Source organism: Gigantopelta aegis, chromosome 4 (assembly GCF_016097555.1).
Source record: "Gigantopelta aegis isolate Gae_Host chromosome 4, Gae_host_genome, whole genome shotgun sequence".
Taxonomy (NCBI): Eukaryota; Metazoa; Mollusca; class Gastropoda; order Neomphalida; family Peltospiridae; genus Gigantopelta; species Gigantopelta aegis.
This window is the reverse complement of record NC_054702.1, coordinates 111,407,831-111,421,747: the sequence shown is the minus strand read 5'-3', so window position 1 is coordinate 111,421,747 and position 13,917 is coordinate 111,407,831. Positions and strand designations below refer to the sequence as shown.

Genomic DNA, 13,917 nt, shown 5'->3' with positions numbered 1-13,917 from the left:
ACACCAAATGTCAAAGTCATCCTTGACAAAACGCAACTTAGAAGCAATTAGACGATGTTTAAATGCTGTGCGTTTATTCATCCACATTTCATCAAATAACTTATATCAACTGAATTATTCACCGGACAACGACATACTTCTAGCTCAGCTCAAAGCGGTTTCCTCTCTAAGACTAAATGTCAAAATGTGCCAAATGTTTGACATCCAATAGCCGATGATTAATATACCATTTTGCTCTAGTGGTGTCGTTAAACAAAACAAACTTTAACTTATTAGTCTGTTGTAAACGGTGAAAATTATGTACATGTACACGATTTTCACAAAAAAAAGATGAAAAAGCACGTACAAGGTCAAATTAAAGTATAGCATACACAAACGCGCACGCACGTACAGACACTAAATATTGTAAGAAAGTTGTACCTAGAAATAAACTTGAAATTACATCCAATAGCCGATGATTAAATATATCAATGTCCTCAAGTAGTGTTGTTAAATAAAACAAACTTGAATTTTATATGTGTGTGCGTGAGCGCGCGTGCGCGTGCGTGTGTGTGTACGTATGTATGTATGTGCATGCGTATAAGTGCGTCGTTGTATATACTATTGATTGGGCTGGACCAGTGACGGCGGTGCGAGAGTAACTAGACTGAAGGCTAAGCGTCCATCCTGCGAACCGAACTGCGCGTCTTCGTGAGCCCGCATTAAGTGACTTAAAAGACCACTCCAGTGTGAAACTGATGGATAGATAGGGCTAATAAGCGCCATTAATTTCTCATCTCATCCAATTAACGTGTTATAATTTCCCTCTTTCCGTGCCTGGGGAACCGCGGGCCGAAGACAGTGAGACATCTTTGATAGGCTAACGGATTAGGGTGTTGCCTTGAACATTGCACACAGCGTGTCTTAACATGAATGCCATGTACTCGAATACTAGACCAAAAAAAAAAAAAAATTATGAATATTCAGGCACATATAATCCGGGTGGATAATATATATATATTGGTGGGGAGGAGCAAAACATTTACTTCTTTTGGTCCTATAAATTGGTGGACACCGCCACCCCACCCTCCACCCACCCCACCCCCAACGAGCCTGACATCACATTACAAACAACCAGTATATGCATAAGAGTGCCACAGAACATTGCTGTTTGTTCGGTTTGGTTTTCTTCTTTAATCATCTGTTACGTGAAACATGGGGCGTATGTTGCTTTATGCACCTATTGTTATATGGTTCTGAACTACCTTCATGTTCATTGAATTATATTTTCATGGAGGGAAAGATTTTCCAAGAGTTTGGAGTTACGTGGCAGTTATGTCAATAGGTTAACCGACTATTTAATTTTGCGCGTGTCCAGTACTAATGGGAATCTAAAGAAACTTTGACTAGAAATACCAAGGGACGTTTCCAGAAAACAAGAAGCTTGCCTTCTAGTTCACTTACCATTTTGTCATTAATAACCCATTAACACATTTTCGTACTCGGTGACATAGCAACCAAATACATTGATCCAGAGTGTAGTTGCTACCAGATAACCCAACTACTAACCTATTTGGCGTTACGTCCACGTGTTAGTCCGATGGCCACAGAATCATTCTGTTGTTGGCTAATTTGATTGTGGTGCGCAGATGAGTTGGGAGGGATGTCGATTCTGCCCGGATCACGAAACTCGATTTTGTCAATGCTTGTTAATTGAAGCTGGACCAGACTATTTTCGTAGCGGCGTAACGTGACGGCGTGTATGGTGTACCCGCGAATCAGTGATTCACTTACAGCAATCTGGACGACTTTCGTTCAAACTAAATACATGCATTACAATGGCCGCTAGAATAGACGAAGACACTATGTGTGACCTAGCAGCGGTTTGATGAACAATGGGGCAACTGGCGATTCAATCGACAAAATCGCGGGTCTGCAGGAAATTGCAAATCAAAACGTTTTTCACACGCAGCAAATATGACCGAACACCGGTCAGTGCCTTGTGACAGTGATGTTCCTTCTAGCAGTGACTGGTTCATATATACGCAAGTGGTATGGCAGGTGTAACCTCCCAAATTGTGTCTGTGCCATCCCCCACCCGTAGAGCGTATGTCCCCCCCCCCCCCACCATTTTACAAATCGTTACTAATGACCAGGGTGTTAATCCAGAGAGTGTTTGCTGAGACTGCGAACACCTCGTAGAACTTCGAAATGACTCGAAAATATGTTGTTTATTGCATGAATATAATGGATTTATTGTTAGTTGGGTAATAATTGCGATTTTGACAATATAGGAGCCTATTTTTAAAGGTTTTATTCCCTCTCTAGATAATCCAGCGTCAGTCCCAAAGATAATATTTCTTTAAAAGCGATGCTATCTTACAACAGATGAAAATATTGATTACAAAAACTCACTATACTGAATTATTTAATAGAAAAAAACCTATAATTATTTGCAGCAAACTTGTTTTTGAGTTCAGTAGCCAATAACAATACCATAAGATTAATGTTTTTTATTAACATGTTAGCCTTTGTGAGGACTATGATGTGTGAAATTCAATAAAAGTACTATATACATGTTTACATGTAAACAGCTATTTCTAATATGTTTTACATTACAACATGCTTTAACTTAAGTAAATAACACTTCCACAGTACAATATAAAAGTGAACATTAAACATTACAATTATGGCAAGTTTGTATAAAATAACTGATCGAAAGAGACGAGTTGAACAATTCTGAAAGTTTTCTGCCGAAATGAATATTATTTGGCGACAGTAAAGCAGTTCAGTATTTGCAGTGATGACTAAACTGCTATCGAAGAAACCTCGGTTTAACGTATTGCAGCTGTAATCCTGTCGGACGAGTCTCGCCGAAGATGGGCAGTCGAGGTTTATCTCTGCCGACATGATTGCCCTGTACGTATTACCGTTCTCCGTTTACTGCTCCTCGACGTGCTCCCTGGTGTATACTCGCAGAAAAATATCGGCTATTCGGTGTCAGCGGTAGATGAGAAAAAACGGTGAATAAAACCAATCGGACATTGCACTGTTATGTCCACATAAGAAAGGTGATATTTCATTCTAAATGTTGCTATGTTGAAAAAGACCAAGCACAAGTCGCGGCTCAAGCGGTGCACAATGGGGTAGAGAGGCGGGGACATGGTGGGAGAAGGGGGGGGGGGGGGGGGGCATGGCGCCCTGTCAGGGTGTATACTACCAAATCAAATCCCATAGACGACAATAGTAGCATATGTGGCTAAAACTCCAACCTGCAATGTATCAACCGACATAAACGCCACGGATATCAATACTACCACCCCTCACACTTAAAGTGAATCAGAAAAAAATGGGGGTCAAGCTGCTCATTTCTGAGATAACGGGTAGCGTCTATGACTACCCTAGTTCCGCACAAAATTTGAGTTCTTTTTTATACAGGTACCCGATACATGTTTCAAGCACAAGGCTACTTGACACATTGGTACTAGATGAAATAAAATTGCTTTTTTTTTTTAACCCAGATAAAACTATTATTTTTTACAACCAACACACTCACATTTATAACCAATCACAGGACTTGTGGTGTTCACTTCTCTATCAAAAGTTGGGTGCACCTCGAACTTTGACCCAGCCGGAAGTTATTTGGTCTAGTACTACCTATACTGATAACATACATTTTTCAAAAAGTGTCCAGCTATGTGTCTTTATGACAACCAGGATCTGGTGTATTCTGAAATAAACTGACAACCTCACTGAAACTGTTGTTTCTACAGTGCAACCTAATATAATGTACACCTCAAAAAACATATATATTGCATATAGTTTTGTACAAATGTAATATGTCATATTAAACAACAAAATGTTTTAAAATAAAACTCCTGAAGATATTTACTTTCAGTTGGGTGTGTGTACTCAGGTATATATATAGAGACAACAAAGATAGTCAGAGTACCTCTACCCCTTTAAAGAATTCCATTAAAACACATGCACATGATTGACCCCTAGATTATGAAGACCTTAACAGGCACATCAAAGAAATATCAGTATTAAAAAAATACACTGTCTGAGGAAGGAAACACAAACATGACTGTACCTGTATGAAGTAATGACTTAATGTCCTGAACATTAGTGTTGGGAGGAAATCCTCTATGCTGGGTGTGGGTGTCTTCAAGTTACCAGGTGTGGGAATTTCAAATCCATCGGCCATGCTGATTTTCATAATGAACCATGAAAACCATTGGCAGCCACCAATATTCCTGACTATATTTTATTTATAGCCTACTGTAGTTGGGGGTTTTAATAGTTGTGATATCTGGAATTATCATGCAGCTTTCACACATTTATTTTTGATTAATTACTGAAAAAAACTATTTTTAAATGACAAAATTACCCAAACATCTATTTTCTTGCATTATTTTCTAATCTGGATGAATACAATATGTATATTAGATGTATTCCTACAATCTGTAATCCAGCATTTTATTTAGCTAGTAACATTAGGTAATACAGCTTTAACAATAAAATAAATTATCAACTTAATCCAAGGCAGATAATCAAATCTGAAAAAATTGGTTCTGAATCTAGTATAAACTCAAAATGCTTTTCATGAGAGCTAACTAAGTGATTAAGAAAAAAAAATGATCTGGAGATCTACGTATATGTTTAACAACCTTATTGTTATGTACAAATAAGAATAGAAGGCACAATAGTGACAACAAATTTAATTATGTTTTTGGTAAAGTTTTTCTTCAAATTTACTTAAAATGTTTCATAAAACTACTATTTTGTCTAAAATATAACTTAGCATCCTATAAATATGTCAAAATGACAATAAAAATCAAGTTCTTTACAAATTTGAGTTTTCAGAATTTCATACATAAAAAATTAACAATGTTAATGAAAACTAAAGACATTAACCCACTATTGGCACATGCTATTTTTAATATAAAAATAAATTGCTATTAAAATCTTAGTTCAGGTTGCCTATATATAATACCATATTTAAGAGCAGTTGTATATGGCAAGTCAAATACCATGTAAAAAGAAATTATTGAAATCTTTACAGTATGAATTATAGGCCAAAACCAACTTTTCTTCAGTGCTAACTTTGATTCAAACTCCATTCAGAGCCATGTACAGAGATTATTGTCAAGGTCAAGGTCATTGTGAACTTGCATGGTCGAGTGATGGCTAATTAATCAACCAGTATAGTTTAATTAAATAAAATGACAAAATCATAATATTTTTTATTATGCACTGAATATGTGCTATAGGGTGTATACTACCAAATCAAATCCCATAGACGACAATAGTAACATATGTGGCTAAAACTCCTACCTGCAACGTATCAACCGACATAAACGCCACGGATATCAATACTACCACCCCTCACACTTAAAGTGAATCAGAAAAAAATGGGGGTCAAGCTGATCGTTTCTGAGATAACGGGTAGCGTCTATGACTACCCTAGTTCCGCACAAAATTCGAGTACTTTTTTATACAGGTACCCCATACATGTTTCAAGCACAAGGCTACTTGACACATTGGTACTAGATGAAATAAAATTGTTTTTTTTTTTTAACCCAGATAAAACTATTATTTTTTACAGCCAACACACTCACATTTATAACCAATCACAGGACTTGTGGTGTTCACTTCTCTATCAAAACTTGGGTGCACCTCGAACTTTGACCCAGCCGGAAGTTATTTGGTCTAGTACTACCGTCAAACCTCTTTTTTTATCATTACTTTTTAAATTTGCCTGTGACCCCGTAAACATGACTAGGACAGTGTGAGTGCCCTCCCCCACCCACCCCCTGTATAAAATCATAACTACGCCAATGTCAATGTAGTATTTACTTACATTCGAAAACGGACAATCGTTATTTCCAATTTCTGAGGGTTTGTAGGCGCATTTTCCTGCCATTACACATCTAAAATAGCTGTGATTATAAATATAAACATTCCACATGTTTGGAAATGAGACGTGATCTCTATCGTTCGATCAGTATTTATCTTGTATGGTTGACCCATTCGGTCTATTTTGATGCTTACTTGACCAAGTTCTATTTAAATAGCACTGTGTTTATCTGATAAAAGAAAGTAACTCAAACCTTTAAGATGAAGGGGAAATTGTTACATGCCAATCATTTTAAAATATAATTTATAAAGATGTTGACGACGTTATTAATAAGTGTAAAATGGAGGTAGTCCTACGTCATGTTTTGATATATGTAAGCTCCCCAAAATTAAGTTATGTAAGTCTGTCTCATTCTTTTGTCAGCTTACTGTATATCTGTGAGAAGATGCGTCGGTTGTCCATTATGGGCTGTTTGAGCGCTATCGGCTATTAGTGCAGCTTGATGGAGACAGCACACTCGATGTGTCAACACTGACGACCGAGCGATGCTGTAAACCAAGTTCTTATCTCGGTCGTCTCTACGAACGACTGGTCCTCGGATTGGGCTGTCTGTGTTCCCTTGCGCTTGTTGGTTTGAGTGTCCAAGTCCGCTCTTTACCCTCCCAAACTTTCCTCCTGTCTTGGGCGAAAGAACTGGCCTAAGCCAGATCTTGCGCACAAGACAGGCGTGCGCTACAACAGCTTGCTCTGGGGGTTCACGTTAAATTATTTCCAAGTCCAATAACTGGAAATGCTAGGAGTCATGTCCCACAAATGGTCATACGTCCTGTGGCCAGTGTTCAGGGCATCGTTTCACGAGCGATATTAGCTTCGCTTCGTGGAACAGGTCCGGGTCAGCAATCATTATGGTATTGTTGGGCTGCAACCGGTGCCGTAGACGGTGGTTACCAGTTATGAGGATGTTCAATGCTATAGTTAAGTAACTGCGCATGCCGAACTACTATGCTTAGCATCTAAACAAACGATGTCTGGCTTTAAAAATATCAAAGATCTTTTGGCGGCGAGTATAATATGTGCCACAGATTAACATTGAGGTTTCAGGAAATTTGATGTTGCGTTTTGTCGAACTAGTGTCAAAAAGTCAGTTGTTTAATGAAGAAGTCCCTTTACAAATATTATATATGTGTGTAATAAAATATAAAAATCTAGATGAAATTCACACTAGCACTAAGCGGACGAAACATAAAATGGTGACATTAAACGTTTTATTGCATTAATCAAAATTCCCAAGCAAGTTGATCCATCTGCAATTGAGATCGTGTCGAGAAAAACAGACTGATTGAAACTTGTCAGCATTTAAAGAAAGAAATATGTATTGTGAAGAAAACACCTATCTAGCCACGTGCTGAGGGGGTTAAAAATAAGAAAATATATATGTTTTAACGACAATAGCCGATGATTAATAAATCAATGTGCTCTAGCGGTGTCGTTATGTTTTAACGACATCTCAGCACATTTTAAACTATGGCTGCCTCGAGTCTAATGCTAACCTTAGACTATCAACTGCCAAAACAAAGTTGGCCAACATTTTGCTCTCAAGACTTCTACGACTGTCTAGTTGCTAGTCTGGGCGCTCTTACAACTCGATTCTCGTCGTATAATCCATTATTTGTTCATTTGAGCGCACCCGTCGTAAGTCGGGGTTGGGGAAATTACAACGCAACCGTTGTAACAGTTCACAGTGTGAACCTAGCATTATATATTGTGATTATTTCGACATACGATCGACACATACCGGAAACACGCTACCGATACACAGGCTACTCCTTCCCAAAATATAGCATTTTTCCATAGAAAGGACAACACAGATTATAATCCGAGCCCTTTGATGTTGACAAATCTCATGACCAATGGCCAAGGCGACAGAACTACCACGGAGATATACCTAGCTCTTGTCATGTGGTCACCGGTCGGGTGTGGGCAGACACTCGATGCGAACACAAGTCGCATGTTCTTCACACTGACACATATTCCATTACAGGATGATCTCCATCTTAGTGTAGACTTACAATCAACAGAAACGATACAGCGTCGTAAAGTAAATACTTTCATAATAACAGACTTAACAATAAAAATAGGCGGAATAACGGTTATACCTTGAAGTAGAGTACATACAAAGTTTTATGGTGGGTTTTTGTTTGTTAGTTAGGATTGTAGAGAGAGAAACTAAATTATAATTAATAATGTATTGGATTCATTGATAGAATTAGAAGAAAAAAATTGGAAAAGAAGTTTTGAAATAAATGGGAAAAACATGCATGCAACATTGTTTTGTTCTTTTAATGTGTTAACTTAGACTGTTCAATGACATGGCAGGTCGTGATAAAGCGCCACAAATCATTCGGTGCCAGATCATTTTAGATAAAATGACAGTTCCTGACCTCCACGATAGAATATATAATACGGGCCAGGAAGTTTGATGACTCTCTCAGTGATATATATTTCTTCACAAATCTTTATCCAAATAAATGTCGTCCCACTCCAATCAAGTGATAATTACTGTGATAATTTGCACGTCAAACTTCCCCACCATCTGCCTCGACCGCTATCAGCAGCCACCAGCCTCGAAGGGGGATTACTGTGTTTGTGAAACAGTTTACTCGCGATAGGAAGTCGATTACTGGTAAACCCGATGTATTCGGCGATAAAGTCGCCCTGTCAAGATGTCCGCTGACGTATGGACGTCTCTGCATCAAACTCATATTGGAAGGGAAGAATTCAATTTGGCAAGTGAGACCGTTGTCAAGAAATATAGATATATTATCCATTAATAAGTGATTGGATGGCGTAAAGGGTCGCGAGACGGGCTTATCTGGGAATGGACAAAAGGATGTCAAGTCATCCTCGGTGTAAAGACATCAGTAAGGCGACGCATTGCATCACAGATCACGTGGCAAATTAATCAGGTTACTTTGGAATTATCCAGCGCATTACTAAATTAACCAACTGCTAATTGTTATACAAAGGAGCTACAACATTTAGTCATTGGCTAATAAACGTTTCTTTAAATTAACCACATTTTAGTAATTTTCGAGGAAACCCACCATATATTTGAAAATTGGCTAAACCAAAATGTGTTCCAATGTGAGCTCTGGTAATAAACCAAACTTTGTTTTATTGGATTTTGTAGGGTTTTCTCTTCTTCTGTTTCTTGTACTCTGCAGAAGTCTGAAACTAAGTTTCCAGAGTATTGCCCCATAAGGACTATTCCAAAAAGATCAAAACAGTATTGCCATCAATACCTAATCACCCACATGATATCACTAATAAGTTGCAACCAATAGAACAAAAGTTATTTTATCTTCACCGGATTCGAAAAAAATAACACCCTGCACCATGTATAATAAATACGATATTAGAATGAGCGTGGGTGAAAAAAAAAAAAACCCACAACAAACGTTCAACATACCCACCAACACACAGGTAACCGAACCGCTAAACTCTCACACCAACACTCACCAGTGCATCGTTTGTTTTGGTCATCTTCTTCTAGGGAGCAGTTGAATTTCTCCTGCCAGAACTCCGTGAACCACGGGTTCCGCGAATTGTTGTCGTGTCTCAGAGTTGAATAGTAATCGTTGAACTGTTTCAGCGGAGGCGAGTAAAACTTGATGGACAAGGCCCCGGCTGCAGCCTTCTCAACGCCGTGAACAACGTCTTTCCGGTTACCCCAACCATCACTGCAACAAAACCACAGATATCATGACTTGTGTTTGTATCTATTGACTTTGGTATTGACTTTCGTAGTGTGCTTCAAAGTATAATGGGTAAAATAATCGAAATGATCATCTTTCTGATTACCCAAATAACTGATGCAACACAACAGGCCTATAGATACATGGGTGTATGCAAAATAAATCGGGAGACCTTTTCCTGAGGGCCAAGACGCAAACATGTTAGTTACTGGCAAGACCAAATGCTGTACCTCAAGTTGATATGGGCAAAGTAAACGTGTTTACTTTTGTTTGGTAAACTGTATGCTGTTAATAATCCACACCACAGACGAGATAACGTACGATGGGCTACATGTGTGTAGCCACCATAAACCAACTTGTAGTCTAAACACAGGTGCATGTTCTATGAATTCCAAAAAGGACAAGAGTACAGTCTGTTGCTAGACCATGTCCACATCATGGCTGTTGGTGAATAAACATAGACTAATATTTACTTACGAGACAAGTACGAATTGCAAAGTACATTTCTAAATAAATTCAAGATTCAACCACATTACTACCTTGGTTAAATTGCACTAACCTGCCAATGACCAGGAACTTGCCGACTGCCGACTTCCTCTGGATGGCCTGGAACAGTTTTTTGACGGTGATGCCCTCACAGAAACACACGATCACGGTGGCGTTAGGTGTCGTCAGCAGGTTCTCCACGATCTTGTCGAACGCCTCCGAATCACTGGAACTGGCTATGTTCTCAGTCGTAGCTATACAGATGTTACTTCGCTTTGCTATGTCTTCAAACTCCTCCATGCCTCGCACTCCATAGTTACCTGGAAAAAAAATACATTTTTGTGAAATTTTCAGTTATAACAAATAGTTTGTTTAAAATAGAAATAATATATTTGAGAATATCAATGATATTCAATTGCAACAAGTATATCTTACAATTCGTTCACTCAGAGCATTAAATACAGAGTTATTAAATATTGAATTCGGAGCTGTATAATATTTTTTGCATATTTCAAATATTTTTTGTTGTTTTAATAACTATAAATGTATCTATATCACTTATAATATTGACATAATAAATTCGATAATTTCAAAGTTTAATAGCTAGAACCCGGCTTAAACAGTGGATCCAACAAAACTTTTGTTAAAAAAAAGTATTACGCTTAGGTTGTTTTCTCATTGACAAACGTGTACGATATATTAGTATAACTGCGCACGTTTTAAAGCCCCACTCTCACTGAACCAGACTTCCTTATCACATCATGCGATGCCACCTGGCAGTGTGGTATAAGTCAGTTAAGCATAAACATACTCGTAGTGTCCATTGTAATTGCTCATTTTCGATGTTTTGATTGATAGCAGATAGATTATCGTGCTGTTGCACTAGAGACTACCGATATCGGCTGCCATTCAAAACATCGAAAGTAAGCAATAACCATGCATACCACTCGCGAATTCATGTGTTAACGTTAACAAACGTGATGTATCCATCAAAACACCTGGCGTAAGTTCAGTCAACCGCTTGTCGCTAACGTTCGCTAGACTGATGTTTTACGCTACACAGTAAACCGAATTACCTCTTCAGGAACCAATGAAATAGTTCACGAAACGTTTGCTGACTGAACTTGAGGCTCGCCGCCAAAGAATCATGGATAAAACGACATGTTTGCGGTACAGTGACTATAAGTGCTTAACATGTGGGCCACTCTATAATCCGAGATACTAGCAACTGAAAATATGCTGTTGTAATTATCATAGAAATGTTGTTGAATGAATAATTTTTAAATTTCAAACTAAAAATTAATAACTTATTTTGGTGTTATACAACTATGAGATAGTACTAAACCAAATAACATCCGGCTAGGTCAAAGTTCGAGCTGCACCTAACTGATGATAGAGCAGTTAACACCACAAGTCCTGCAATTGGTGATAAATGTGAGAGTGTTTGTTGTAAAAACAAATTAGTTTCATCTGGGCAAAAAATGTATGCAATTTTATTTTATCTATTGTCACTGTGTCAAGTAGCCTTGTGCCTGAAACACGTATGGGGTACCTGTAAAACAAAATACTCAATTTTTTGTGAAACTAAAATTTCTGGTTATACCGAAAATGAGTCTAGAATGGATACCATTTTCTTCAGTTAAAACTTTAAGGTAGGGGTTGTAGTACTGACATTTATGGGTCATAGTTTGGTTGATAGATAGTGTTTTTAAATTTGTATTTGGTATAGTAGACCCTTAAGGCTTTACGCATTGTTCTGAAAACACATATTCATATATATATATATATATATATATATATATATATATATATATATATATATATATATATATATATATATATATTCTTTCCAGGTTAGTTTTCAGTGAGAGAATTCGATGTGGCGGACTTACACCTTCACAAATCTCTCGTTCGGTGTGTGCCTGTACTGGGATATAACGTCACCGATACCTGCGTACTATCTTGGTGTCCATTGGTATATTGTTCTTTATACTAGCAATACGTGACTTTTTAATTAGCCTTACTTAGAAGTATAAATATACATACTGGAATGTGGGTTAGTTACCTTTTAAATACCAGGTTAACTACACTTGATTGACGCGATTAAGACTGGCGACCTGTCACTGCTCCTATCAGCCGCTCGGCCACGTGGTAGTCAGCGCGGCCATTTACCGTGATGCAGCGGAAACCAACGATTGCGACGATTGTAATGCCATCCCGCCAGTTAATTGCGAGTGTCGCGGCTCGCGTATTAAATCCGTTTGACCACCAGGCGACAGTGTTTGATGAATGCCACGCTCCCCCGGGACACCCGTTATGAGACCAGTTAGTCCTCCTTGCACCTGGGCTGTCCGCAATCAAGTACAGCACGGTGGGGAGCATCTCATAGTCGGTTGAATGCCGTTCACTGTTAAAAGTTTATTTTGTTTAACGACACCACTGGAGCACATTGATTAATTAATCATCGGCTATTAGATGTCAAACATTTGGTAATTCTGACTCGTAGTCATCAAAGAAAACCCGCTACATTTTTTCTAATGAAGCAAGGGATCTTATACATGCACTTTCTTACAGACAGAAAAGCACACACCACGGCCTTTGTCCAGTTATGGTGCATTGGTTGGAACGAGAAAAAAATCCAATCAGCTGAATGGATCCACCGAAGTGGTTCGATCCTGCGACGCAAGCACCTCAAACGAGCACTCAACCGACTGAGCTAAATCCCGCCAAGTCTTGTGTTACACTTTAAATGTTGTTTCTCAACATTGAGATTCCATTCCATCATGACCTGTTGAAATTTCTTCGTGATACTGATTTTATTTCTAAATTTTAATTTTACCTGTCTGTGATATTTGTATTTTTTGCACACTGTGTATTGTTTATCACTTAATTTTTGCATTTACCTTAGTTTGACACTCAACAGCCGATATATTTTTCGTGCTGGAGGTTCGTTAAACATTTATTTATTGATTGATTTTAACCAACTTTGAGATCATAAATTAAAGTCACAAACCCTAGTTTTTAAGGTATACACATTTTTGGCATAAAATGAATTTTGAGTTACTAGGACGGCAATAAACGTATTGGATTTGTCAAAATTAATAATTTAATCAAAATGTTTAAGTAATGTGTAATTTAATTGTAGCCAGAACTAATAGATTGCAGTTCTAATAGGAGAGTTCATATATAGTGTTAAATCTGTATTTGATATTGTGGTGAATTAAGTTTCAGATATTGGTACTAATAATAAATATGCTATGTTATCAGCTGTTGACGTCAAACACTTGATAGGTGATCTATCCCGTCAGCCTGTGCTTCATTTCTTCGTGGCACGCCCCCTGTAATTAGGACAACTGAGGATGCAGCTGTGCCATCTGACCTCACAACATTGGCTTAACAGTTGTCTTAACGTGCGTTTACAAGACATCCCGGTCGCCATTTAGTGGGCATTAGACCAGGGTTATTAACACAGCTCTGCGAAGGCTGCAGCTGTTTTATAATCTACATCGCGTTCCACACATTATCTTTGTCTCGCGCCATCAGCATAAGTCATCTTGGTTTATACCATCAAAACAATTCCCATACACGACAATAGTAAAATATGTGGCTAAAGTTGCTATTCATATAACTGGTAGAAGTTTGTTTTGTTTAACGACACCAGTAGAGCACAATAATTTAGTAATCATCGGCTACTAGATGTCAAACATTTGGTAATCTTGACATATAGTTTTAGAAAGGAAACCCGCTACATTTTTCCATTAGTAGCAAGGGATCTTTTATATTCACCATCCCACAGACAGGATAGTACATTTACCAATCGTGATGCACTGGCTGGAA

At 38.0% G+C, this 13,917-nt stretch overlaps 1 protein-coding gene across 2 annotated transcripts in view; it reads right to left on the bottom strand.

Moving 5' to 3' along the window:
- Nucleotides 1-13,917, bottom strand: part of LOC121371777 (metabotropic glutamate receptor 1-like) — a 128,579-nt gene that overhangs the window by 24,947 nt on the left and 89,715 nt on the right. For both annotated transcript variants that reach the window (XM_041497910.1, XM_041497911.1), the window contains 2 exons: nucleotides 10,154-10,400; nucleotides 9,359-9,579 (listed from right to left, as the gene is read on the bottom strand). In XM_041497910.1, coding sequence (XP_041353844.1) covers nucleotides 9,359-9,579; nucleotides 10,154-10,400 — 468 coding nt within the window. The remainder of the gene's footprint in view (nucleotides 1-9,358; nucleotides 9,580-10,153; nucleotides 10,401-13,917) is intronic.